This window comes from Miscanthus floridulus, chromosome 1 (assembly GCF_019320115.1).
Source record: "Miscanthus floridulus cultivar M001 chromosome 1, ASM1932011v1, whole genome shotgun sequence".
Classification (NCBI taxonomy): Eukaryota; Viridiplantae; Streptophyta; class Magnoliopsida; order Poales; family Poaceae; genus Miscanthus; species Miscanthus floridulus.
Genome location: NC_089580.1, coordinates 161,879,665 through 161,907,411, shown reverse-complemented (window position 1 = coordinate 161,907,411; position 27,747 = coordinate 161,879,665). Strand labels below are relative to the sequence as shown.

General features: G+C 50.3%; 3 protein-coding genes across 4 annotated transcripts; 2 read left to right on the top strand and 1 right to left on the bottom strand.

Annotated features, from left to right (window-relative positions):
- Positions 1-790: 790 nt before the first annotated feature.
- LOC136545927 (uncharacterized) lies at positions 791-9,760 on the bottom strand. 2 transcript variants are annotated; one of them, XR_010781191.1, is made up of 3 exons: positions 9,561-9,760; positions 8,671-9,161; positions 1,553-1,692 (listed from the first exon to the last, which is right to left on the bottom strand). XR_010781191.1 is itself a non-coding variant. In XM_066537895.1 (2 exons), exons 1-2 carry the CDS (start codon positions 4,431-4,433, stop codon positions 1,201-1,203), a joined length of 750 nt encoding a protein of 249 aa, XP_066393992.1. In that variant the 5' UTR covers positions 4,434-4,989; the 3' UTR covers positions 791-1,200. The 2 variants fall into 2 exon arrangements, 1 of the variants encoding a protein (XP_066393992.1); XM_066537895.1 differs by lacking the exons at positions 8,671-9,161; positions 9,561-9,760 and adding an exon at positions 4,176-4,989 and having other exon boundaries at positions 791-1,692.
- Positions 9,761-10,897: 1,137 nt separating this feature from the next.
- Positions 10,898-17,054, top strand: LOC136545919 (SNF1-related protein kinase regulatory subunit beta-1-like). The gene is made up of 4 exons (XM_066537883.1): positions 10,898-11,267; positions 15,298-15,479; positions 15,628-15,790; positions 16,265-17,054. Exons 1-4 carry the CDS (start codon positions 11,022-11,024, stop codon positions 16,577-16,579), a joined length of 906 nt encoding a protein of 301 aa, XP_066393980.1. The 5' UTR covers positions 10,898-11,021; the 3' UTR covers positions 16,580-17,054.
- A 4,409-nt stretch (positions 17,055-21,463) lies between these two features.
- On the top strand, positions 21,464-23,746 carry LOC136500050 (uncharacterized). The gene is made up of 2 exons (XM_066495485.1): positions 21,464-22,880; positions 23,026-23,746. Exons 1-2 carry the CDS (start codon positions 21,878-21,880, stop codon positions 23,406-23,408), a joined length of 1,386 nt encoding a protein of 461 aa, XP_066351582.1. The 5' UTR covers positions 21,464-21,877; the 3' UTR covers positions 23,409-23,746.
- The last annotated feature ends 4,001 nt before the right edge of the window (positions 23,747-27,747 follow it).

Here is a 27,747-nt window from a genome sequence, read left to right as displayed (position 1 = left end):
GCCAAGCTCGGCGCCAAGCTGCCTGCCAAGTCACCACCACATCTGCGTCGAGTCCAAGACCTAGGCGTCAAAATCTAATACGCCGAGACATGTGAGCTCGGTGCCACCAACGATGGCACCGAGCTAAGGGTTCAGATTTTGAAAGCATACCTCCAAGGGCATATTTATGAAAAACTTTTAAAAAAGGGCTAAAAACAAAAAATTCGGGCATGTAAGATATCAAATCTAACATGATCAATAAATTTGATTTTTCAGATGCATATACCAACAAGGGGAGCTACTACACACCAAAACATCTAGAGCATAGTGAAGAAATAAATAAAAGAGACTGATGGATAAGATACACATACTAACCACGAAGTTCTCTCTCAAAAAGGAAGGGCGGTAAAAAAATTGCTCTCTGAATAAAGCTGAAAGGTGGCTGTTAATGCTGCTTGCGCTTCTGAACCCAACGATGAGCTGAGAAATTACACGCTCTAATGCGTTGGCAATTGCCAGGAATTTGCATGCGTCTCTTTTAGTAAGGTCAGCAATGCTGAGTTCAATGATGTTTTACCTCTGCAGGGATTTGCAATGTTCTTACTTGCATGGATTGAATTGGTACAACGAGCTGAGCCAAGCTGGCTCATTATCTAGCCCTACTTGTGTGGGAGTGGGATCCTTCAAACCACCTATCAAGATCATGGTGACAATGATCTTGAACTACTTGGGAAGACATCTCAAGAACTTTTGGAAAAAGTCATCATCATCAACCTTGTGTTATAGGCTCCTCAATTTATTCACGTTGAGCCTATGAAACATCTTCGACGCACTCTCGTTATCAACCATCTTAGAAATTTACATGCTTGTCTTTGGATGTAGAGCCTTGCATCCTTGACATTGAATGCCTCTTCATAAACTTCCTAAAGCGGCTTCCATACCTTGAGCTAAAAAATAGAGATGAAACATGATGTATAACAACAGCACGGCTGTAGAGCATCCATGTCCACTAAACCGAATACGTCAGTAGAAACCAAGTTTGCAACACCTAAGTTCAGGAATCTGTAGAAGTGTTTGATTGCTGCAAGAGGTTCGCGACTCTACTAGTTAAGTTCTTAGTCTGCCCACACGTTACAAAGAAAGTTACAGGCCCAGTGTCCCACGAGGCAAAGTTGACCAAGTCACCTTCCCCGAGAGTAACGCAAAATTAGTCTTTATTTCCTATGTATCATGTCCATGGGTTTTTGCCTCAAAGGTACATCGCCGTTGGTCGAAATTGAATGGCAGCGTACCTACTTTGAATTTCAAATCTATCAAAGAATCCATAACTACAGCAACTACAAATCTCTTTAAGCCACAGGACTCAAGGATGGCACCATCGAAGAGTTGGATTTCCTTAATCAACTCACTGGTTAAACAACCAAGGGACAAACTGAAACTGCTTTGCACTTCCGATATGAGAACCTCTATAGTAGCCTCAACTGCGGGCTCAACACGCGAAAAAATTATTTCAACTGCACCACAATCTCCAGGGATGCAAATCGAGCATGGACGATTCCATGTGCCTACATGGGTTATGATTGATGCACCATCGATCAGCTGTAGGTCATCTTTTTCATGTTCACCTGTCTTGATCCTGATGTCATATTCGATTAAAGTAAGGTCATAAATGTCAATCCCTCGCTTAGGGCCAATCATGTTGATGACAGAACCCTACAAAACCATCATATTTAATAGCTCTTCACATCAAAGTAAGAAATATCTCTAAAACTAATTATCTAAAACTAAATGCTTCCCTTATATGTTTCATTTGTAACAGTATTTACTTGAAGAATATATTTTACAACTGATACAAAAGACCTTAGTCACGAATCAAACAAAATGGTTTCAAGCGCATATTGGTTTATAGAGATGGGAACTGGCCTCCGTTATTATTTAATTTTTGTTGCGAACTCCAGAGTTCACAACTTCACATAGGCATGTGTCAAATGAAAAGAGAAGCGAAAACAACTACAGTAGTGATGGAATCATTAATACTATGCATCTTCATGTGGCTACAAACCAAAAAAAGTTGTTTGTACTTAAGTAGCAACCAAGAATCCAAAAATATTCACTATAATTTGTTTGGAATAAGTGATACTCCCTTAGTTCCATAATTTAAATCTCTTCGCATAATAAATCATCATTTCATAATATATTATTCCCTCCATCCATTAATGTAAGGCATGTTTTGAAAACAGTCCTTCAAAGTAGAGTTTGACCTTCAAGCTCTCTTACAATACATTGTAAATTGCTACAAAATTAACATCTATTTAAAAGTAATTCGAGGATCAATCTATTGATGCAACTTTTGTACAATAAACATAAAAAAGGCATGCCAAGAAGGCGGGTCTAGGTAACAGAACTACTAGACAGCCTTACCATTGCATAACTATTTGCATAATTTTGCAATGAGGCTGGTTTGAACCCATGAGGCTCCAGGAGAGACTTGCACATTAAATATGAATACAATTTAATTATTGTTGGCCAAAACATATACAGCCTTTCAAATTGAAATATGAAATACAATTCTATTATTGTTGGCCAAAAATTACAGTTTTACCTTTTCAAATCAAAATATGACATTGATAGATGGAACAAGTAGTGGCTTATGCAACCAAAATTATACTATTATTCTGGTACATCTGGACAGATAGATCACATGAAAGCATTCTTTTTTTTTATTTGCAGCTAAGACAAAATATTACATGGGAGTAGGAAGACAATATATATCTATGGAAGAACACAGTACAGTAATCCTATTTGCAGTTATCGAGGAAATAAGACCTACACGCGCAAGGAATAAAAAGGATGGCGCACAAAGTGGCTAAGCATCAGGCAGCAGCTTCAAGTTATCTTCAGTTTTATCATTTGTTTGGAGTTTGTTCCTTTGAGATTGAGTTTGTTATTCCTTTGTGAACTTCTGAGCTAAGTTGGAATTGGGCTTCAGTATGTAAGCCAAAGGGCAGAACTCTTTAGGCAAGCAAGAAGTAATTTCCCTTCCCATCTCTCTCTCCCTCGTGCTTCCTCCCCATCATAGCTAATGGACAGCGAGGCTCCAAGCCTCGTCCGTCCATCGACCACAGCTACCACTTAAGTAGCCTTGGTCCACCGCCACTGCTTCCCATAGTTTTAAAGGCGTCGCCTAGGCGACGCCTTGTCGTCCGGGCATTTTTTGAACCATGGCGTCGGGCTCGCCACGGCATCCTCGCGTATGGCGTCGCCTTGCACCCCAAGTCGTCGCCATGGCGTCGACTTGCTCTAGGCGGACGCCGCGCGTGCGCAAGCGCAGGAGGAAAACCGCGTGCGGGGGCGGGAAGCCTGGGATTGCGCGCGCGGGGAAAACGCAGCGCGTTGCGCGCGCGCGGGGAAAGAGCGGAGCGTTGCGTGCACGCAGGAAACAGAGGCGCGAGCGCGCGGGAAAGAGGGAGCAGCGCGCGCATACCTCCCGCCAAAGACGCATCCATCTGACTCGCGCCAGTCGAGGGAGGGAAAGGGAGGTCTGGAAGGGGTGGAGCGCCGCACCTCGCCTTACCGCCTTAAAAACTATGTTGCTTCCTAGCCGTGACAGCAGTTAATACAACATTCACAACCTATCCCAACTTTAATGACGTAAAAGTAAACGAGAGTAGTAGTTATAGTAATACCGTCAAGAGTATGCAACAATCAAATCTCATATGTTCTATGAATGTGAGAAGTTTAGCTGCCTTTTGTTAATGAATGAAGTATACTATAAGGAGTAATTCTTAACTCAAGTTTCTAGGTTCATCTACTCAATGCACTTAAGTATAAAACTGGGTGTTTGGCTCCAGAAAATGTTCCATACCATCTAAATCTATTATCTAAATGATTCTCAGGGGTGGTTTTGGTGGTTGTTTTGCCCATGTTGCAGTATCCAACAAGCCATGTGGGCGAAACCGCCTCCAAAACAGCTCCAAGGTGGTTTTTATTAGGATAATTGTATAGCCTATGTTGTACCACACTAACTTGTATCACAAGTTGTACTATTCCTGTAGGGGGCAATAGGCTATACAATTATCCTAATAGTTGTATACTTGAGGGGGTTAAGCAAACAGAACACAATACCGAGCCACCATCCAGAGAAATACTAGCCACCTCTATTGAGAAAATAATTGCAGATAAGTTTGAATGCTTACCTGCCTCACAATGATGGGATCATCCCTGCTAAAACTGATGACATAATTAAGCAATGGATCTATGACATCCCGTGTGGCTATGTATCCGTACAACTCTACTGAGCCACTATCCAGAGAAATACTAGCCATCTCTATTGAGAAAATTTGCAGCATGCGACCAGGATCATGTTCCACGCAGGTTCCATTGTAAAATATACAATGTGTGGGTTCTGATAACGTCATTGCTTCCAACCGAGCTTCATAAAAAGCAAAGTTCATATTATAACTTTGTATCTGGAAACTAATGTAGCGAAAAAAATAATAATTGCCAATTGAAAAGTAGATATGCTATTTGAGGATTACATGGCCCTATGGAATATTTTTTCCTTTTTCATCTACTATGTAGAAATAACTCCACCAATGTTGGGGTTGCCTATGGTGTTTCAGCATAGCAAGGCCCAAGCCCTGGTAAAGGAGTAGAATTGTGTTAGGCTTGGCAAGCCAATGTAAAAACTTAGCTACCATTTTGGAGATGAAACCCAAAAGAATCTCGTTGGGGCGTAACCCTCTTAGAGAGACGCCATGTCGGAACCCGGGTATGGCGTTAAATAAGCAAGGGTCGGGTTTGTCACCACCGTGACACGTCGTGTCGTGATCTGAGCACGGTGTCAAGTGAGCAAGGATCAGGTCGTCGCACCCTCAGTGGCACGCCACATCAGCACCCGGGTGTGGTGGAAAATGAGCAAGGGTCTTCACACCTGACTCAACAGGTGCGAAGGGTAAGAGAGCTAGTCGAGCCAATTAGGATTCGTTTGGGTAGCTAGAATGTAGGGTCCTCCAGGTGTAGCCGGTGTCACGGGGCCCCTGAGGTCGCTGTGTACGAGCTCTAGCCTCTCCTTGGCGCGGAAGCTCGCCTATCGAGGGAAGGGGAGTCGTCGCTTCTTGGTCAGCACGCAGGTGTCGCAGAATTGCTCCACATGCACGACGCGCAGCATGCCCCGCACCATCTCCTTGTTACTGAGCTGCTTTAGGGCCTCGAAGTTGAGATGCCCAAAGCGCTTGTGCCACCGCCAGGCGTCGTGGTCGCGGCGAGCTGCAAGCCTGCACATGGAGGACTTAGAGGAGGTTGCTCCCTCTACTCACCTTGGCGAGGAGCTGGTCACTGCGATCCTAGATGCGCAGCACCCCATGCTCGATCTCCACACGCAAGCCATTCTCATCCAGTTGTCCCAAGCTGATGATGGAGTTCCTCAACGCGGGGATGTAGTAGACGCCGGTGAGCAGCCGGTGCTCGCCGGTCTTGGCGATGAAGACGACAAAGCTGACACCCTTGATCTCCACGGTGGAGGCGTCCCCAAACTTGACGAAGCCTCGCACACCGGAGTCCAGGTCGGAGAAGCACTCCCACCACTCAAGCATGTAATGGGTGGGTACCAGCCATCGATCTTGTAGTCGCTCGTACTGTTGCCGAGGAAGACGTGGGTGTGTGGCTCGTCGAGTTGGAGAAGAGCGGCGGCGATCGGTGTGGGAGGGGAGTGCAACTCGACGCTCCTGTGTACCAGGAACAGAGCCGGCTCATCACCCTCCTATGCTTGCACGACGTGTGCCTGTCCGGCACACTTTACCTACCGACAGTCCTTGGCCCAATGGCATGTCTTGTCGGAGTTGAGGCAGATGCCATCCCGGGTGGCCTTGCGCTCACCGTCAGTGCTGCTAGGAGCGCCACCACGTGCCTGGGGTGCCTTGTCCTTGTCCCTCTTGTGCGGTCGGCGCTTGTGGCCACTCGACGAGCTCAAAGCCTCCCCTTCTTCCGCTCCTTCTAGCAGGCAAGCCATTGCTCCTTAGTGAAGAGAAGCTTGGACCGATAGTAATCAGCTTTGAGGGAGGTAGTTGCATGTGGTCGTTGACAACCTTGAGGCGACCTGTCACCTCCTCGATCGTCAGCTCAGAGAAGTCCACCAGCGTCTCGATCACCAAGGCGGCCTACATGTACTTCTTGGGGACGACGCGAAGAAACTTCTCAACGGTTTTCTCCTCGTCATTGTCGTCGTCACCGTACCACGCCATCTACTGCATCGAGGTGGAAAGACAGAGAGCGAAGTCATCGACATCCTTGTCTGGCTTGAACGCCAGGCGATTCCACTCCTGACGTAGCTTCTGCTTCGTGGCTCTGCAGGCGCGGGCGCTGCCGATGCATGCCGAGGCAATGGCATCCTAGGCGTCCTTGGTGGTCTCCTTATCCGTGAGGGTGGGCACCATCTCCGGTGGAATAGCAGCAAGAAGAGCCTCTAGCACCCGTCGATCCTCGTAGAAGTCGACGTCGCCATACCAGACCGCTTCCCACATTTACCACACCTGTAGCTTCACCTTCATCACCATGGACCACTCGTTGTAGTTGGTATTGGTGAGCATGGGCCATTTGCCGCTGGCACCAGAGTCCTTGAAGACTATCCGGACGACGTGAGGGGAGCCGCGCCATCCATGGCGGCCACGGCACCAGTTCGGTGGAGGAGGCGTGCCGCCTGTGAGGGCTCTGCGCCCCACTTTCCCGTCCAACCAGGGCCTACGCCTCGCGCTCCTCGCGAGCCAGCTAGGCGTGGATGTCCCACGTGGCTCGTGTGTCTAGCACCCGCGCCCTGCTCGTTCATCGATAGTCGTGAGCCAGTCCTCCCACGTCGCACGCCTGCACTCCGTCTCCTCCAGCTCACGGTCGACTCGCGGATCCCGTGCGCCAGCAAAGGGTCACCCGCCCAGGTCTCATGCTTCCTCGCTACGCAAGGTAGCGACTTCCACTGCCGCCGCTTCTCTTACTGCCTCGGCGGCACGTGCTGCTGCAAGCTCTACAGCCGCCGGCTGCTCTGCTGAAGCAACCACGTCCGCCCGCATGGCCTCCTACTCGCATCGGTGCCGCGCGCGCGTCTGCCACCCGCTGCTCCTCCAGCACCTGGCCCGAGTGAGCACCGCGTCAAGGGCCCCAGCGCTGCGCGTCGGCGCCGGCCAACCGCCGTCGGGTGTAATAGGCTGGTGGACATGGCGCTAGGATTCGGATGGGGAAGGGTAGAACCAACAAAGAACTAGGCTCTAGATACCAATTGTTAGCCAAAGACACATGATTTGGGGCAATTTTTCCTCTATTTCAAAGATAACCATGGCAGGATTACAAGATAGAAGACCAAGAGGTCTGTTGCAAGCTTAGAGAAGAAAGGGGACTGCTACTTGCCTAAATAGAGAGCACCTACTTGGGGCTTAAGAAAGCTAAAGCATATTCTAGAGTAGATGCTAAAGTAAACAGCATATACTAGATAGATAAGGTGCTGACACATGCACCAACTACTCCTAAGATAAGCATCCTAGATGGATAAGCACAAGACTTATGCTGAGACCACCAATAAGAGTAGGATGCCGTGCATTGGAGATTTTGATGCTCGAAGTCCACAAGAAATTTGGCAGGCAGAGTAGGAAGAGGATAGAGGCTTTAGTATTTTTTCCTAGTTTATGTCTTTTGCCTTTTGAAGGGCGGGCCTGGTGCAAGCGGTAGAGTCTTACCGCCTGTGACTGGAAGGTCCTGGGTTTGAGTCGCGGTCTCCTCGCATTGCACAGGCGAGGGTAAGGCTTGCCACTGACACCCTTCCCCAGACCCCGCACAGAGCAGGAGCTCTCTACACTGGGTACGCCCTTTTATGTCTTTTGCCTTTTGTAACGCTTTGTGGCGAGTTTTGATCTAAGTGTTATGCGTCAGTGTGAACGGCTATACTCATTCATTCATGAATGTGGCGACTTCTGTAACACAACCTCGCCCTCACGGCAGCTGCACGGCATCGGGGATTTAAGCCCTGACCCGATCACCCATCGATGCGACCTTCAGAGTCTCCAGCATTCCCTAAGCTATCACAAGGTTTGAGGTGGTGGCGACTCACATCTAAGTTTCAGGTATCACAACCTCTAGTGCAATTAACTCGTAACTAAGGGGGTGTTTGGTTCTTTAGTCGCTTCTAAAATTCATGTCACATCGAATGTTTAGATACTAATAAAGAGCATTAAATATAGATTAATTACAAAACTAATTACATAGATGAAGGCTAATTTGCGAGAGATTTTTTAAGCCTAATTAATCTATCATCAGCACATGTTTACTGTAGCACTACGTTGTCAAATCATGGACTAATTAAGCTTAAAAGATTCATCTCGCAAATTAGTCGCAAGTTGTATAATTAGTTTCGTAATTAGTGTATATTTAATACTTCATGCATGTATCTAAACATTCGATGTGACAGGAATTTTAGGAGCGCCTGTAGAAACCAAACAGGGCCTAAAAGAGTGAAATTCAAACAAGGAAGGTTTGGGAGAATGTCACATCACTGGCAGCGATGCAGGTTCCTATAAACAATCATCTCAAGGATCACAACAAAATATATATAGTTGTAGGATATAGACACAGATACTACTATGTTAAGGAGGCAAACCATACCTTTAGTAATAACAAACAAAAATATTAAAAGAGATATTGATCACTTACTCTCATTCCGGTCCGCAATATGAAAAACTTCTTTCCACCATGTATCCACCCTGTATATAGAACCATCACGGTGTCTGCTTTTTGCAAGTATATTATTCAAAGTATGTCTTTCATCATCACTGACTTCTTCATCATCACTGGCAACAAATTCCCCCCTCTGATCCTCTGGTGTCCTCCTTTGGTCTTCCTCGCAGCTAAGATGCTTCACAATTTGTCCTCCTGTATCTACAACCTCCGATGTAGTCTCGCAAGCATCTTTATTTGTTCTCTCATCTCCAGCTACAACCTCCGAAAATGTGCCCCTCTTCTCAAAGTTTCTAATGCCCCGGACGATTGTATAATGTTTGTTGTTCTGGGAAATAATAGTAACGTTGGCAGAGGTTATGGGCAACCGCCTGTATGGTTTACCAGAATCACCTTTTACTCCACTGATGGTAGACATGCCTTTTAATCGACTGATGGTAGACATGTTCCCAAGTTCACAATGAAATCTATCACCAAACAACATACATATCAGCATCCAACATAAATAAGATATTATCTTCAGTAAGATTGAAATCATAATACATTACTAAGCATGAAATCTATTTCAATTTCCTGAGTTTTGGGAGTCATATGGAATTAGCTAAAAGGAACTTTTCCCATCTGCTTACGAACTAACATAGCAAGGGTAAATCAAAACCCAAAGTTGGTCATAGTACAAATCCAAAAACTATAGCAACCAACTAAAGGCCCAAACTTTAAAATCAGAGGAAAATTTTCTCAAATCAAACCCTCACGCACCCACCCACCCCCCAAAAAAGAATGCCTTCAAACGTCATGATAAGGGTAAATGAAAACCCAAAGATGGCCAAAATAAACATCCAAAGGTAGAGGAAAAGAAAACGCACCGATAAACACGAGGCGGATTGGACACCATGGGTGGGAAAAGTTGTTGCACAAGCGTTGGTGGCCACCATGGCGTTGTAGACGCCATCAAAGATAAGAGAGGTCGCGAGCAGGGGCGGATCCAGTAAAGGGACATGCGTGTACACATGTACACCCAATAATTTTTTTTTCAAAAACTTCGAAGTTAGGAGGCTTGTCAAATAGCTAAGAGACTTTTCCCCGTGTGTCATTATAAAAGTTCGCAATTCCCTATGTGTTTCTGAAAAAATTCAGCGGTCTTCAGCGTCACTACTATAACTTTTTGGTGTCCTCCATGTCACTTCCGTCAGTTTAGGGTTTAGGCTCTAACGCCGTCAAACTGCAGATGTGAAAAGACGAAAATGCCCTTAAGTTCAAATATGTTATTTTTTTAGCATCTTAACGACTTCAAATGAAAAAACTCAAAACTAGAAAGTTGTAGATCTCGTCGAGATCTATAATTTTCATATAAAATTTATTTTTATTTAATTCCGCAAAAAAATATGATTTTTCTAAAATATATTAATCATATCAAATCATATTTTTTTGCGGAATTAAATGAAACTAATTTCTATATGAAAATTATAGATCTCGACGAGATCTACAATTTTTTAGTTTTAAGTTTTTTTATTTAAAGTCGTTAAGATGCTCTAAAAAATTTAATAACATATTCACACCTACAGTTTAACAGCGTTAGAGCCTAAACTGACGGAAGTGGCATGGAGGATACGAAAAAGTTGGAGTAGTAGCGCTGAAGACCGCTGAATTTTTCCAAGAGCACACAGGGAATTACGATCTTTTATAATAGCACACCGGGAAAAGTCTCAATAACTAAATAGCTTTAGGCTAGCTTTAGGCTAGAGCTTCGATGCTCAGCTTCGCACAGCATAAGGGAAGGGAAGAGAAGGGGTGGAAGTACCTGGTGGTGGGTGCTCGTCGTCGGCGAAGAGACCAACGAGAGCCTCAGCGCCTGGCCTAGGACGGCGGCGCCCCAACAGTCGTCTGAGAGCGCGAGGGTAGAGAGAGAGAGCGTGCGCGCGAGGAGGGATTCCCTTCCTCCACGCCGTGACCCGGCCCCAGTCCACGTCACCCGTACATATCAACACGCGCGCGCGCCTTGCCCTCCCGAAGACGAATCCTTCTGCACCACGTCCACAGACCAACTAAAACAGCATGGGTCCCCAGGTTCAGTGGCAGTCAGACCACGTGAACCGGGTGCATGTGTGGCGCCACGCTTCCGGGCAAGGGCAGTGGCACGCGCTTAATTACCAGCAAAGTGAAGGCCGTATTAATACGAGCCCCGCAGCCCCCCCCCCCCCCCCCCCTCCCTCTCTTCTTCTTCCCCCCTCCCTTCCTAGCGGCACGGCACCAGGCCCGCCCTGGTGGCATCTCCGTAATTTCGCGCCTCTTCGCCGCCTCGGGGGGTGGGGGTGGGAGGAGGAGGCATGGGCAACGCCAGCGGCCGCGAGGAGGACGCCGCGGCTGTTGACGGCGATGACGCCGACGTGGAGGACGGCGGAGGGGACTCGTCGGTTCGCTCGTCGGAGCGCAGCTTCCCGCCGTACGGCAGCGGAGGAGCCAACCACGTGCGTCGCGCGTGCTCGGTGGGCGTCGTAGGTGGCGGCGGAGGCGCCGGATCGCCACCCGGGAGCCCCGGCCACTCGCTCTCGCCGCGGATGTTCGTGCCCCAGGTCAGATCACGAGATCCCGCACCGCTATGTCGGTTCGCCTGCTCGTTTGGTTGGTCCAGGGTTTGGTTTCCTGTGCTTGTTTTGCTCGGGAGGTGGTCGGGTGATCTGGAGATGCCCGTGATTTGGTTGGTTGGGTTAGGGTCCAATGCGACGAGTGGTCGCGATCTGGAGGTGGCTGGCAAGGTTTGGTGTCGTCCGAATTTGCTTGTGATTGATGCTAACCGACAACCGTCTTTTAGATGAACCAATTTAGCTCCCGTGCGCGTGCAATTTCGTGAAGTTATTTGCAAGTTGCTCACTGCGTAGCTTAACTAGTAGTTTGCGCTCGCAGTGCGGCGAAACGATTTTTTGCACCCCACGAAAACCAACTTTGGTTGGTCCTTGGTCGTTATCAGCAGTAGATTTTGTCAGAATATGTCATTGATGATACTTAAGCTGTCAGACAGTTGCTGAACGGTGAGCTTCCAGTGTACTCAAGTTGTTGATTGGTCATATAACAGAGTGATTGTTTCTTGAATTCGCACTTGATTGTCTAATCATCCATTAGATGGTTTAATAGTGATGTGAGAAATTAGTGTTGAGATTGATGCTCCAACGAGCTCTGTACAACTAGATTACTCTGCGCCTGTGCGAGCCTTTCTTTTCATGTATGTACACCAGCAACTAATTATTGCTCAGGAACAGGGAAGTTAGGTCTCTGGCGTATGTTGACATTGATATATACCTGTGTTGATGATACTTAGACTGTGTTGTCACATGAACATTGATATATACAGTCAATGGCATTTTTGTTCTACTCTGTGATGTTCAAACTTATTTTGATAGTTTAGCACGATTATAGTTTGAACTGTTTAAGAATTTGAGTTATTAACTCGTAACTGAAAACCCCATAGCGATCTGTCCAATTAAAGCCTAGCTTCCTACTATTTTCACGATGTTACTGCATAACTCGGATTGATATTACAGTCATTGTGTTAACATATTTTAATTAGAGGTCATACATTTTTTTACAAAGAGGATTATGAAATCCATGCCCTCTCTGAACCAATATTTATCTTGCATTTCCTGAGACTTTGCTCATATTTTAATGTATTTATGTGTCTACCAGTATGCTGACATCTTATGTAATGCAGCATCACATCAAAATTGTGCTCATACCTCCCCAGTTTTTGTTTAGTTGCATAAGTTAACCTGAAAACAAAGATACAAGATAACTTCAGTTACTACTCACTGCATTCGCTGCTCCGTTTATTTATTATATGTTCTTGAACAGCTGACGTTGACATGCCTCATTAGGAAATAGAAATGTCGCAATGTGTTGTTCCCATTTCAGCAACCTCCTGATTTTGAAATGGTGGTGTTTCTTCTGAAGTCTAAACCACATGAAACACAGGCGTTGTGCAGATAAATACATGGAAAATAAATTATTTGATGTTTAATTGATTAGAGATTCAAAGATAAATTGCAAATTTATCCATGAAATGCTCACTGTAGTTGTTAAAATATGGTCTTAAACTGCTTATGATAAAAAGTGAATGACATTGAGCACTAGGCTTCAGAATGGCTCAATAGGATGCTTCTCCTTTGCATAATGTATCTGCAGAGATTTCTAAAGCATCCTCTTTTTTGTGTGGCACAAAACTGCATGGATAGCTATAAGGAACAGGAAAGATCAATTACATGCGGATGTGATGCAGCTTGTGGCATTATGCATATAGGACTTGTGAGAAAACTAAAAACATTCACATAAATATGCTTGGTAATTTATTGTTAATTGCTCCCAAAACTGTTTCAGTTAATAATTATAGACCTAGTAGTTGCTACAAGGTTTCAGAATAGGGCAGTATTCTTTTCTTCAGAATGTTAAAGAACTAGTTGCATTTGTAATTTGTTTCAGAATAAGACAGTATATTTTCGTTCCTTTTTATAATTATAATGTGTTGCGAACTGGGAAAAACAAGTGCATATAGTGTAAGCAACTAGTATAAAGTTAGGAAAGTTTAACCTTTCATCCCAGTGTTTTGCTATGTGACCTTATTGAGGTCAGTCAGGTTTTCTTAGCCTTGAGCCCTTGACCGGCCTGTTATGGGTGTTGTTTAGTTGCTTTATCAGAAATTTGGTGGCTTTCTGCCACAACTGTGGCAAACTTTGGCAAATAATATGTCTAAAATGCGAGAGCTATGTGCCTATGTTACTACAAAATTATGGTATTTGCATGTGCCACAACTTTAGTTGCAGACCAAACAATTTCTGCAGCAATCAAATTCTAACTTAAGCGCTGTATCTCTGTTCCAAATTATAGTTCACTTTAGTTTTGTCCTTTTTTTTTCTCGAACAGTGCAGGAGAACTGCGCGTCATTTCATTAAGGTAGAAAAAGATTACACGGGTCAAAAGAGACCCAACACACACACACCACACCCTGGTCACGAAGTTACAGACGCACCACAAAAAGAACAGAAACGACCAGAAGCCTCAGAGCTTTAAGCTCTGGTAGGTAGCGACCTGAACACAAGTTCCTTTAGTTTGGAGGCCCTTGCCGAGCGCCGAAGGCCTCCCTCCATGCTAACAGCCCTAAGGACCTCCTGAACGCTTGGCCTCTTATTGTCAAAGACGCAAGTGTTGCGATGCTTCCAAATCTCCCATGCCACCAGAATTATCAAGGAGTTGAGGCCTTTACGCGCTTCTTTGGGGACAGCTGGAATTGATTTCTTCCACCACCCTGAGAAACGAGTCACAGTAGGTTATGGTGCCAACTGCAACAGCCCTAACTGTTGCAAAATTAGTGTCCAGACTTGTCTAGAGAAGACACAACGTGCTAGCAAATGATTTAGTTTTGTCCTGGGTCAAAATTCTCTAACTTTGGCTAGGTTTATAGAAAAACGCATCAGCATCAAATTAATTTCATTAAATTCTCATCGTGTCTTGATAGGGCATATTTGAACTTGTATATGTTAATATATTTTTCTAAAACTTGGTCAAAGTTACGGAAGTTTGACTTAGGACAAAGCTAAAGTGACATAGCATTTGGAACGGAAGGAGTAGCAACTAAAAAGCCCATAATTCGTGTACTAAAATATGCACGACAAAACTGTGGCTGCAAGCTGAAAGGTTAATTGGTCTTTCATATAATGTCACTCAATTGTTTTTGTGAACTTTATCAGGAATTGGAGCTGTTCCTTTTGTGGATTTTCAGTAGGACTACACAGATGAAGCATTCTTGGTTTATGTTATTTTTCGTGTTCGATTGAACCGGCAGTGGATTTACTGTTTTTACTCTTATTTAAAGTGTCACACCATTCACTCCAACACTTTGATAACTTGCTGCGCTATATTGTTCTTTGTTTATGTTTCAAGCCGCAAAGTTATCTTATTATTCTCTTCCTTTTACAAATTATTCTAACAAATGCGATATAAGTTTCTTTGAATTGGTGGAGTTCCTCTGATGCTAGAACAGTACCATTCATAACAATCCTGAATCTCATATTCAGCTTGTTGATACTTTTTACCCTGCTCTTGTATTCTTTTTGGAAAAGAGATTTATTTTTCCTTTAATTACTGCTTGTTTTTCCTCTCATGCCACAAGGTTTCTTCCTTCAGCAAGTTGCTTGGCAAGAATGTCCTAATATAATAGGATCCAAGGCTCCTGATTTGCGTGGTCTTACTATTTGAGGCAACTGAGTATATTGTATTAGTGTCTCTTGGTCTGCACTTTCTCAATGATGGAAGGCTAGAAGCTCGATGATCTTGCAGGATGAAAATCGAATGGTTTCTGCCTGTTGATATTCATTCAAACTTACTAATAGAGAGAAAAGCTCTATAATGGTAAAATGTGATGTTTAATGGCCTAGGATTTGGTTCAACAACTTTCTTGTCCACCACTTGAGTCACTACCTACCTCCTCTGTCCTGACACCAGACTTGTCGACCATATATTTTGAAACCAGTCATTTGTCACCTGTTTCCTTAGCTAAATGTGTGTGGTATGAGCATTGCCAATATATTGATTAGGCCTGTTACTCCTGTATTGCAGACCCCTGTACCTCCACTGCAAAGAGCTGCTGATGTAACCCCAGTGTTCAACCAGATATTGATGAATGAACAAGAAGAAGAATACGATGGCCCCCCTCAAAAGGAAATTCCTGCTTTAATTGTCTGGACCCTTGGAGGAAAAAATGTATATGTTGAAGGATCATGGGATAACTGGAAATCAAGGTACAATAATTTAATTTATTTATATAATCCTGTTCAAGTCGAACTTTAATTCCTGAGATTGTTTGAATGTTTAATCAACTTAAGCAGAACTGTAACTTCAGACTGCGGTGAATTTGATCCTGAGATTGTTCATTTATACATGTTGCAGAAAAGCCATGCAAAAATCTGGGAAAGATTATTCTCTTTTGCTGGTACTCCCATCAGGAGTTTACAGATACAGATTTGTTGTAGATGGAGAAAGGAGATGTCTTCCTGATATTCCCTGTGAAACTGATGCAATGGGCAATGCGGTTAACCTTCTTGATGTTAATGTGAGTATTAGTATTATTATTTTTATGCCAAAGACCTGAGCACAGCCAGAAAGAAAAAAAGAAGTATTGGGTGAAATTTATAACACGCATGACACTGCTGTCAACCATATGCTTATTTGCCTTAACAAAAGAAAGAAGAATAGTTTCGGTCTTAGCTTAACTCAAGTTGTGCATTCCATTTTCACGATAAAAACGAATGAGATGACAGTATGTACTTTGTTCTTTAACTGCTTAAACTGTTATAGTCTATCTAATTTTCTGAAAGTTCGTCCACTGGGAAATTAATTGTACCAATTGTGACGTTGCTTATAGTCACCTTCATTTTGTGGTAGATTGAAAAGGTTGTACTGAGTTGAGAACTTTTAGCTGGTCGACGTGTCTTTTAATGCAGTAGTATGTACAAAGCTACTCGTGCCATCTTCTATTTTGGTCCTCTGTTGAAATTATTCCACGAAACTCTTATTGTGCTTGCAGGATTTTGTCCCTGAAAGTGTTGAGAGCGTGGCAGAATTTGAAGCACCTCCTTCTCCAGATTCTACCTACAGTTTCGAGGCACCTGAGGAGAAGGACTTTGCCAAGGAGCCTCCTGCTCTTCCATCTCAACTCCATCTCGGTGTTCTTAACTCACAGAACTCGGAAGAAAGCTGCGCCCGGCCACAGCACATAGTCCTCAATCACCTCTTCATAGAGAAGGGCTGGGGCGCCCACCCTCTGGTGGCTCTCGGTCTAACCCACAGGTTCGAGTCCAAATATGTAACTGTCGTCCTGTACAAACCCATCGAACGATAGCAATAGCCCGCGCATGAAGAGCGGAAGTTAATGCTTGACAACTCACTGCGGGAGCAGCGATTGAACATCACCGTGGTGGTAGTACATGCTTGTAAAAGCGGTTGAGGTTCAGGAGTATTTTTTCGGTGCCCTTAGCTTGCAGAACCTCTGGTAGTCTGGTTGTTAGCTGTACATGCTGCGCTATCATGATGTTGGCCTTCTGGTTTGTTTAAATCCTGTTACAGAGAGCCAAGGCGGGCGTCCTTATATAATTCCTACATGTCCGCTTGTCGTCGTTCCTCCCCCATCCCATCCTCCCAGGGATGAGATGTGTGTAGAGGTGTCACTGAAAACAGTGGAAATCCACAGAAATGTTAGGTGCCAGAGATAGATCAAGTGATTCCTAGATTTTTGTTTGTCTTTGACTGGTGATGAAGACGATGTTTTTGTTATGTAATAAACTCGAGAATTTTACAAATGGGATACTGTGGGTTCAGTCTTTTCTGTTTTCACTAGTGTTTTCAGGCCCGGAGCCAGAATTTTACACTGCCGTTATGCACCGGATTCACGGAGTGAGATTTGCCTAATCATTTGTTGCAGAACTCTGCACTAGTTCTCCTAATACAACGACGACTCACATCTGTCGCGCATGTTACTGAAATCGATGAGGTGTGGCATCTGATCATGGTTATAGGTGATCGTCCTGCCTTCTTGTTGTTGGGGGAATAGTTGACCACGGTAGGGGGAAAAACGCCGGGAAAGGTTTGCGCACGGGCATGCACCTCCATGGCCATGGTGGTGCATCGATACCCGGGCTCGTGCTTGCCTAGTTGCCTGCCCGTGGGAGTTGAGAAGCGTTTTTGGTGAGAAAAGGGGGAGTTGTGCTCGGCCATCCACGATGGCGTACGGGCGGCTCACCAACCGGCTGGCTGGCTCCTGGCTCCGCGGCTTCCAGCTCACTCCGGTAAATGGAGCGGCAACTCCAGCCGACGGGAGCGGATCACTTGCCTTTGCTGCTGCTCTGAGCTGCGCCAGTGCCTGTGTGTGCCTCAGCTGAGTCAGTCTCGGTGGCTGGCCGCACGCCCATCAATGATGCCTGTCTGCCCCACGCCCTCTCTTGGCCTGTCTTGAGCACGCCGAGGCAAGCAGGAGACGCAGCCGCCCCCCTGGGGCCTGGGCCCTGTGGCCCCCTCTCTTGCTCTCTCTCTGTCTTCTCCCTCATGGCAGTGCAGCCAGTCCATCCCTTTCACAATGATTCGGTCCAGTGTTGCGCAATCAACTCGATCCGTCGGGCGGGCCCCTTTGGCTCACTGTCACTGTCACTCTCCCCCTGTGCGCGCGTGTGGTGGCGTCCATCAGAACCAGCCGGGCCGTCCACCGTGTGTCCCCCCCGCCAACGCCAACGGATGAACGATTGAACGGAACCCACCTCCATCGTCTCATGCGTAGCGCCGAAACGGTAAAACTCCGCGCGTCCTGCGTCGGGAAGCTGGGCGTGCCATTAATAAACGCTCCATGGTCACAATGGGGGCACGTACGGGACTACAGCCTACAGGCACGGAAGAGGCTGACCTGAGACTGAGAAGGGAAAGAAGCCTCAGCCTCGCTCGACCGGGCCCTACGTAACATACTCCTACTCCTACCAGAGCGAAAGTCTCGGCGCGCACACGGATCGTGCAAACCTAGATCAGTTGAGGTTTCTTGGGGAAACCTACCCACTTGGTTTTAAGATCTTGATTTAGTATGGGTGCTTGCATTTTTGTAGATTTATTCCACCATTTAACGGCGTTATGCTTTCAGTGGTAGTCAATGTTTTCAGATCGGACGACTAATCGCGATTAGTTGTCCTTATCGTAACCAGGTGCTCGATAAGGGCCCTCGACTAGTTTAGACCGATTAGAAAACTTATCGTCCGATAAGTTGTGACTAATTACGATTAGTCGTCCGATCATACTAGCCGGACGACTAGTTCGGGGGAGGGAGAATTTGGCCTAGCTAAAGAATTCGGCCCACCTTTAGCTGGCCCATTAGGGTAAGAAGAAAGGAGTGACTGAGTGACGGCACATTTCCAGCTCCCGCTGCTCTCTGTCTCTCTCTCGCAGCCGGCGGCAGCCTGCCTCTGGATCTCCCTCTCCGGCGTCCGCAGCTCCGGCCGCGCCCCTTGCTGGTGTCCGCAGCTCCGTCCGAGCAGCTCCGCCCGTCCGTCCGTCCGAGCAGCACCGCCCGCAGCTGCTCCGTCTATCCGTCCGTCCGCAGCAGCTCCGCCCGCAGCAGCTCCGTCCGTCCGTCCGCAGCAGCTCCACCCATAGCAGCTCCGTCCGACTAGCCGATTAGACCAATTAGGACCGACTAATCGACCCTTATCGACGACTAATCGCGATTAGTCGTCTGATCGGTGGTCATACGACTAGCCTCGATAATACGATCTGAAAACATTGGTGGTAGTCGACGTCTCCATCGACAGCGAGGCGCCAGTGGTGGCTTCGTGAATCTCGATATCTGCCAGCTCAGTTCTTCGAAGGTGCTCATAGAGGTAGGATTTACGTACGTGTGTTCATTAGGGTTAAGTGTGCATGCGTGTTACGTAAACGTTGCACGGTGTAATTAAAAAAAACAGGCAGTCTAGAGTGTACGCAATTATCATTGCGGTACTGTTCCCACGCTGCACTGAATGGACACGTACGGGCTCCTGATCGTAATGCTACATCTAATAAGCGTGCCGCTACAGCAATGGCCTCTGCGGAGGTCGAGACCATACTACTAGTATTTCCTATGTATTTTCCTGACGAGGGAAGCGCGGCAACGAGCATGACGACGGAGAGATGAGGAATGGGAGTCCGTTAGGCGACGCTAGCCCGGCACGTCCGTTCCGCTGACCCGGCCGTCGCCGCCGAACGCTAGCGGACAGCGCGGGCACGCCCTCGCTCGCGCGCGCGCGCGCGGCCGCAGTGACAAGCAAGACGTAAGATAGAGGAACGGAGCCATGCATTAGTAGGGTATATATATATATAGGCTATCACGTCGGTTCCGCCAACCAGGCCGTCACCGCCGAGCGCTAGTGGACACCGTGGGCACGCACCCGCGCGCCGCAGCGACAGTTTCCCGTGCCGGCAGCAGCAGGACCAACGTTTGCCCGCATCCGCCATCCGCCTCGCTCGCCCCAACACGACACCGCCGCGGCGCAAAAGGACGCGAGTAGGTGGGCATGTAAGCTTTGTACGTGGCGACGTGCCGTCGCGGACGTGCGCCCCGGCCACGAAACTCGCGGAGGTGTGGATGCCGGCGTGCCGCGTGCAGCGCCAAGAGCCGAGTTGCGATTTGCGAACAGGCAGTGCAGTGCCCGTTGCGACGCAGGACGACGCGCACAGAACAGGCACAGTGCGTCGGTGCCCCGGCCGGCCGGAGGACTAGACGACGACCAGTGCCTGGCGCGGGCTGTGGCTGTGTGGCTGTGGCTCTGGCCGCTGCTGCGTTCTCGCGTGCGTGTGCGCGTAGCGCGCAGGAAGGTGCTATGGGGCCGCCACGTGGGGTGTCTCCTGAGGCGCGGTGCCTAGGATTCGACCTCGGAGTGATGGCGCCCTTTTCTTTTCCTTGTGCATGCCCTCTTTTGCTTTTTGCCCGATGGATCTCCCACCATTCTCCTTCGGAAAAAAATTGTGTGGGCGATGGGTCCAGCGCGCTGCGCGTGCGCCCCCCTCGTCGATCGATGCCGCGTGGTTGGAAACTCCATCGGACGGCAGCTGTACACGACGTCTCGACTGAAGCCAAATCGGCTGACGGCTCAGCTCCAAATCGGCTCGGCCTGTCCTTCCCATCAGCAATCGTGACGCTCCTCAGATGTCTGCCGTCGCCTGTACCCGAGGTCCGCGCCGCCGGTACCCGCCGTATCCGGAGAAGAGCACCCTCTCCATCCGCTTCTACCTGCGCACGGCGCGGCCTATGCTGGCATTTCGCCGATGCCAGAGTTTCTTCCCCGGGCCCCCTCTTCTACTTGCGCCGATATGTTGACCTAAGCCGTCGCCGGTGCTGTTGCCGTCGCCTGAGCCTCTGCCTCTGCCGTCCACCGCGACCGGCCGATTTGGCGCAGGAGCCCTACTTCGGGGAGAAGGGGCCAAGCCGACTTACAGCAGGAGCCGCGGACGAGAGAGCCATCTGTGCGGGAGACGGCTAGTAGTGCGGAGGAGCGGCCACCCCTCAGCCGTCCGATTTTCTCCGGCACCACACGTCATTCATCCAAGCTATGGGCGCACAAAGGGAGTTTAGACCCTGGGTCCATCTAACTTCCTTCCTTCTCCTTCTCCCGCGGTCGTCCGTCGTCTTTAAACTGTGGCGCTACGGCCTCCTCTGCGCTCTGTTGCTCTGCATGACTGCATGCATGGGGCCTAGTAGTGGTTGTGGTTACTGGTACTGGCTACTGCCTGCTCCCTACAGCGTGCTTTCCCTGACTCCGGACATCACAGGGCAGGGATGATCAAAGCTAACAAATGACCACCAATCAACATTAGAGACGATGAGTACAGTCCTAGTTTAGTAATCCGGAAAGGGGCTGAAGTAGCCTAGAAGTTACTCCGTTTCCCGAGTCCCGAGACCTCAATGTTTGGAATCTGACGGGGAAAAGGAAAACGGCATGCATATGCGATGGCAGATCAGATGTAAACTTGAAGCTAAAGCAACGGGAGAATCCAGGCTGTGCCTGCGTGCCATTGCCATCCCTGGTGGCGCTGGAACATCGGATCAGGACTATCGATCGATGGGCCTCTTATACGTGCGCCCCCCCTGTTCAGTGCTCAGACCCATATGCTTCCCAAACAACAACATCGCCACGGACCAGATAATTAATCCAAAGTTCCCCCAGGACATGATAGCGACCATTATTCCTTAATCTGCACACTGGCTAGTCTGTGTAGTACAAGTACTTACTCCACGACCGCTTTAATTAACGACACCTTAATTATTAACGATGGCCAGCAAGACCCGAGAAGCCAGTAGTAGTACTGGCAGGCACGCGGCTAGTGGCCACCGCAGGGTGCGCAGCGGAGTGTGCAGTTCAACTCGGATACTTGTACGTGCCCTCCCCACCAGTCCACAGCTTTTGTCGCCTCCCTTAGCAAAGCTCGCACGAGATGAACACCTAAACTGCCCTTGGCATCGCGTCGTGTGTGGCCGGAGACACAGGGGTGATGCGGTCATTACACTGCGCGCTCCACGCGCGTACTCGACGCCTTCTCCAATTATAATGCCACGGCACGGCACGACCCCACACGCCGTGCTTCGCTGCTCCCGCTCGGCTGAACAACCGGTTCAGGGAACGCAGAGACTATGCAGCCACCGCAGCCGCAGCCGGAGCCCGCCAACCGGCGGGCATCCTCCGCGTGCTCCTCCACGGCGCCGAGGCGGAGCAGCAGCGGCATCGGATGCATGGCCGGCCTCCTCCGCCTCATCTCCCCGTACCACCGCAGCCACCACCGGAAGCGCCTCACCGCCAAGAACGCATCATCAGCGCGGGACGCCCAAGCACTACAGCCAACTCCGCCGTCCTCGCCGCCCAGGAAGAGGGCGGCGGCGGCGGCCCAACACCAGCCTTCAGCTTCGCCCGCGCCTTCGTCTCCGGTGAAGCCGATGATGCCGCAGCAGCTGATGACGACGACCTCGGTAACGGTTCGGCGGCGGCGCTCCTGCGACGCGACGCGGAGCCCGACGATCGCGCCGGAGCACCGGCGCTCCAGCTGCGACAGCCCCCGGCCGCCACCGCCGGCCATCATCGCGCGCCTCATGGGCCTGGAGGAGTCCGCGCCGCCCTCGCCCGCCGCGGCAACAGCGACGCCGCGGCCAGTCGTCCTCCCGACGCGTCCGCCTCCGCCTCCACCGGTACCGGCGGCGCCTGAGACGGCCGCGGAGAAGCGGCGGAAGCTGCTGGGCGCGCTGGAGAAGTGCGACGAGGACCTCAAGACGCTTCGACGGATCATCGCGGCCGTCCGCGCCGCCGAGATGCGCGCGGCCTCCGCGTCCGACGTCTGCCCGGTGGCAGCGACGACCACACCTGCAGCTGCAGGCAAGGGCGCCAAGAGGACGTTCGGCCGCGACAACGAACAGTCGCCGTCGCCGTCGCCGTCCCCGTCGCCGCCGATGCAACAGCAGCAGCAGTACCCCAGCCCGGACTCGGTGCTGGACGCCATCAGCTCCCCGAGGTTCCCATGCAGGAAGCGGCCGTCTCCCTGCACGGATGTCGATATGGGGGGCAAGGGCGGTTGTGGTACCGGCGCCTTGGCCCCCACCGTCGGATCGAGGATCGTGAAGCCCTCCCGAACCCTTGTTTTCTCCGGTACGTACATACTATGTCGCTGTCACGACTAACGATATGCACCAAAGTCCCATGCTCGACCGTATCTTTTCTTGAACAAACAACAATGACATGTATGTGTCACGTAACTTTCATCTTGCCCTGTTGCGCATGCAAATACGTGCAGGCGACTACTGCAAGATTAAATCAGGCGGTGATGCGCTGCCGCTGCACGCCGTCCATTACCCCGTGCCGCCGCTGGTGGTGGGCATGCCGAGGTCGGCCGGGGCGGAGAGCTGGCGGCACCACCGGCGGCGGTGGGAGCAGGAGGCCGCGGCGGCGGGGCGGGTGATCAGCCGCGCGACGGCGGAGAGCGTGGGGGAGGCAATAATGTGGGTGCGGCAGCAGCAGGGCCACGCCGGCGCGGGCGACGATGAGCGCGGCAGGGTCGCGGCCGCGCTGGAGCGTGCCATCGTGCAGGACCTGGTGGCCGACCTCGTTGCCGAGCTGCAGGAGCAGTCCGGCGGGCACGGGGCCGGGTCCGGGTGCAGGAAGAGATTGTGCTTCTGAGTTCTGATCAATCGCGGGCCGGCACTTTCGCATCGTTTTCTTGGGTCCTTTTTTTTTTTGTCGTGTGCGTCGCATGTGCTTGAATTTGGCAGGTCAAGGTCTGAGCTGTGCACTGTGCTGTGAGTTACTCGTAGTACGAGAGAGGAAATAACTGCCTCCGCTGCCCGCTGCTGCTGCGGCTGCGCCATGGATGTCAGTGGCTACAGCTCGCCTGGCTAGCTAGCTACCCCCAAAGAACGGATTCGCCGCGGCGTCAGTTGTAGGTGGAGTAATCAATACAAAAGTGATGATGAGAAGCTGCTGCCAAGTACGCAGACGGGCTCACTTCGATCAGTAATAATCAGTAATAATATTCACTCTGATCAAAGACAGGCTAGGACCTGTTTGGATCACGTGTGCTGAAGGTACTGTTATAGCATCTAAAATTTGCAAGAAAAATGATACTCTACTCAACGTTAAAAATGAAACATGCTACAGATAAGGATCCAAACAGATGTAATAAAGCAGAGTAATTGGCGCCCACACCAACACCTGCATGAACAGAGTGTAGGCTATAGCACTAGTACACAGTCTACATTTTCTGATCTTCTGGTTACTTTAAGCGAGGTTTCTTGAACCATGCCTCGTTGGAGGAGGGCAAGTGGGCAACAGAGCGAGACACGGGCGGATCCATGAATTGAGTGGGGAGGGGGGGGGGGGGGGGGGGGGGGGGGGCGGCATGTACAAGACTAGAACTAGTAAACCATATCAAGTTTTAGTCACATATATAATAGTAATATATATTTCACAAATATTAACCAAAAGAAAATTGCACATCTATTATCTTAAATTTAACTCTACGACTGTCGGGTACCACAAGAAGGGGTCCCCTAAGCAAAAATCGAAAAATCGCTTAGACCCCGTCAGAATCAAAGCCGAGAGACAACTATTGGCTAACCCCTGGCCTTGTCCGAGGCCACCGACTCTCCGCCTTGCTCGAGGCCTCGCACGAAAGGCCTCGGACGGCCTACCGAATCTCCGCCTTGCTCGAGGCCTCGCACGAAGGGCCTCGGACGGTCTACCGATTTTTCGCCTCGCTCGAGGCCTCGCACGAAAGGCCTCGGACGGGGAACCGATTCTCCGTCTCGCCCGAGGGCCCGCGCGTACAGCCTCGGACGAGATGCAGATTCTCCATCTCGCTCGAGGCCGGCTCGGCAATAACCCCGTCGCCTCTGCCTCGACCGATCTCCCCAACAGAGCGTCGCGTCTAATTAATGCGACCAACCACTCCCACGACATCAGACGGACGACGGCTCGACACAGCAGAGCAGCCGACGAGACGGGAAGTCGCATCAGCACCATACCATCCAGGACAGGACATGGCAGGGGTTACCGGCCACTGTGCTCGGTACTATGCCCACGACCGGCGCCCGTACTACACTGTGCTACCTAACCCCTGCTCCAGAAACAACGTGGCGTGCAGAGTCAAGTCCAAGTTACTATAGCAGCGGAATCAGTGTACAGGACCAACTGCTCCCTCCATGCCTCGGCAATCTACTTCAGAGTCTCGGCAACCTCGGGATTCGCGCCCGCCGAGCCCCCCCCCCCCCCACAACGGCTCGGTCTCGGCACCAACTGAGCCTCGGCTCTTCACGCATTCAACACACAGCGACCAACACGTCGCCCGTCGGGCCCTACGTCAAGCTATCACCGGAGCTCCCACGTCGTATAGGATCGGATGTGACCGGCGCGTTGCTCCAGCACTTCAAAGGCAGGACCACTCCATCAACCATGCCGCCGCAGTAACAGGCTACAGGGCTCGGACATGCCGCCTCTGTTCGCACGATGCCACGTAGCTAACACATGTATCACCTCTGTCCCCCCCCCCTTCAACTATAAAAGGGAGGGACCGGGGCCGTTTCTGGGAGAGACCTGTCGGTGTTTCGGATCAGGGGGTCCTCAACCGACTAGTGAATTTGAACTGCGTGCCCCTAATCCCAGATGGTGATGCAAAGAGACACAAGGTTTATACTGGTTCAGGCAATCGATGCCCTACGTCCAGTCTGAGAGGTCGATCTTGTATTCCTTGCATCGAAGTGCTTGTAGTAGGGGGTTACAAGCTGGGTGAGAGAGGGAGCAAGTCCTAGGTCTCGGTGAGGTGTCGTGTGGGCTGCTTGAGACGTTGCTCTCAGGCAGCTGGGGAGTGTGTGTGTTACCCAGTGTTCTTTGTTCGACCTCCCCCTCTAAGTGGCCCAAGTCCTCTCCTTTTATAGTTGAAGGGAGGACAAGGACAGTACATGTGCTAACTACATGGCGTCGTGCCAATAGGGGCGGCATGTCCGAGCCCTGTGGCCTGTTCCTGTGGTGGCGTGGTCGTCGAAGTGGTCCGTCCTTGGAGCACTGGGGTGGCGTGCTAGTCCCATCCGATCCTGTGCGTCGTGGGAGCCCTGGGACTACCTCGGAGTGGGTGCGGCGGTGAACGTGCAAGCCGCTGTGGATGGACCATGTGCGAGGCCGAGGCTTGGTTGGTGCCAAGGCTGCACCGTAGTGGGGGGTCTCGGTGGGCACGAACCCCGAGATAGCCGAGACCTTGGTGCACAGTGCCGAGGCCCCGAGAGGGCGGCTGATCTGGTGCGCTGGCTTGGAGGCGGTGATGACCCAGGCCAAGTTGTCCGTGCGATGTTGTTTTCAAGGCGGGGATCACGGGGCACAGTGTAGTGTGGGTGCTGATCGTGGGCACAGCGTCAGAACACAGTGGCCGGTAATCCCCGTCGTGCCCTGTCCCAGCCGGTATGGCGCTGATGCGACCTCAGGTCCCGTCGGCCATTCTGCGATGTTGAGCCATCGTCCAGCTGAGATCGTGGGAGTGGTTGACGTATTAATGGGACATGATGTGATGTCAGGAGGGTCGGTCGAGGCGGGGGGCGACGGGCTATGGACGAACCGGCCTCGAGCGATACAGAGAATGAGGCCTCACGCGAGGCGGAGATCGAACTCCTTGCCGAGGCCTTCTGCGAGAGGCCTCGTGTGAGGTGGAGATTGCACTCCCTGCCGAGGCCTTCCGAATAAGGCCTCGCGCGAGGCGGAGATAGCGTCAGGACGCCGAGACCTCCTGTCTGAGCCTCGAGGCGGGGTGGAGAGCCTGGTAGGCTCAGACATAGCCGGTGAGGAGCCTATGGCTTAGCTTCTAGCTCTGCTTTTTGATGGGATTCAAGTGACCATTTTGATATTTGCTCGGGGTACCCGGTTCTACGGTACCCGACAGTAGCCCCCGAGCCCCCGGAGGAGTGCGTGCACTCTCCTAGGGGTTTGCCGAGGCTTGGTTTATAGCCGCTCCCATAGGAATTGGGTTTTGCTTTTTGAGGTTTCGGTGGGTGCGCGCGAGCGCACCCGTTGGGTGTAGCCCCCGAGGCCCTAGAGGAGTGGAATTACTCTTCTAGGGGTTTTTTTGTTTTTGCGTTTTGAGTGAGGAGTTTTTATCGTATTTGCCGAGCCCACAAGTGCAAATTCGAGTTGTGGAGGTCTCGACGAGGTTGTAGGAAAAGCCCTCTAGCCTCCGCATGGAGCGAGAGGTTCATCAGGGGTCCCCCTGGCTTTTGGTATGACCCTCACGCTTCCCTTTTGATCGGAAGGAGGGGTGGAATGTGCCAGGCTACCCTCGATGGGTACGAGCGTGGGCACTTCTGGTGAGCTGTTATCGGGTGAGTCCGAGTGGAGGCCTGTGCCCCGTTCGCTAGGGGACGGCTAGCGGTCCAGAGACACACTCTAAGAGTACCGGAGGGTTTCTCTAGTGGGTGTCGAGGCCGTTTGCTGGGCCTTGGTGGCTCGGTGCCTCCCTATGGTGGGATCCCATTCAGATACTTCCCTGCCGGTCTCGGACATGACTTAGGACGCCCCGAGCGATTGTTCGCTCGGGCCTTGACCATTCGTAGGCTCGCCCTGAAGTCGTCCCTGACTCTGTTGCCCTAGGGCGGCTGTCGAAACCTCTAAGGGCCTAGCCTTCGAACCCTTGGACCGTAACAGGCTCGGTGTCCTTTATCGTATTTGTAACAAGACTTCTAGCATGAACTTAGATCGTTTGTCTCTGTCTTGGGCACAGGAAGAGCCCCCGAGCCTCCACCCGGAGCGCGAGGGTGATCAGGCGATCAGGGGTACTGTGGCAGAGCCGGGACGACCCTGAGGGGGAGCCTCTGTTCGCCCTTGAGGACACAGCCAAGGGCAGGCACTGGGGCACCTTCGAGCAATACTACCAGCTGGCGGAGCGATCGCTACAGACGGCGTTGTCCGTGGTGGCCGACAAACTACCCGGAGTCACCTAGGTTCACGTTTTCGTTTCTCGCGCGACGTTGTCTTTTTCTAG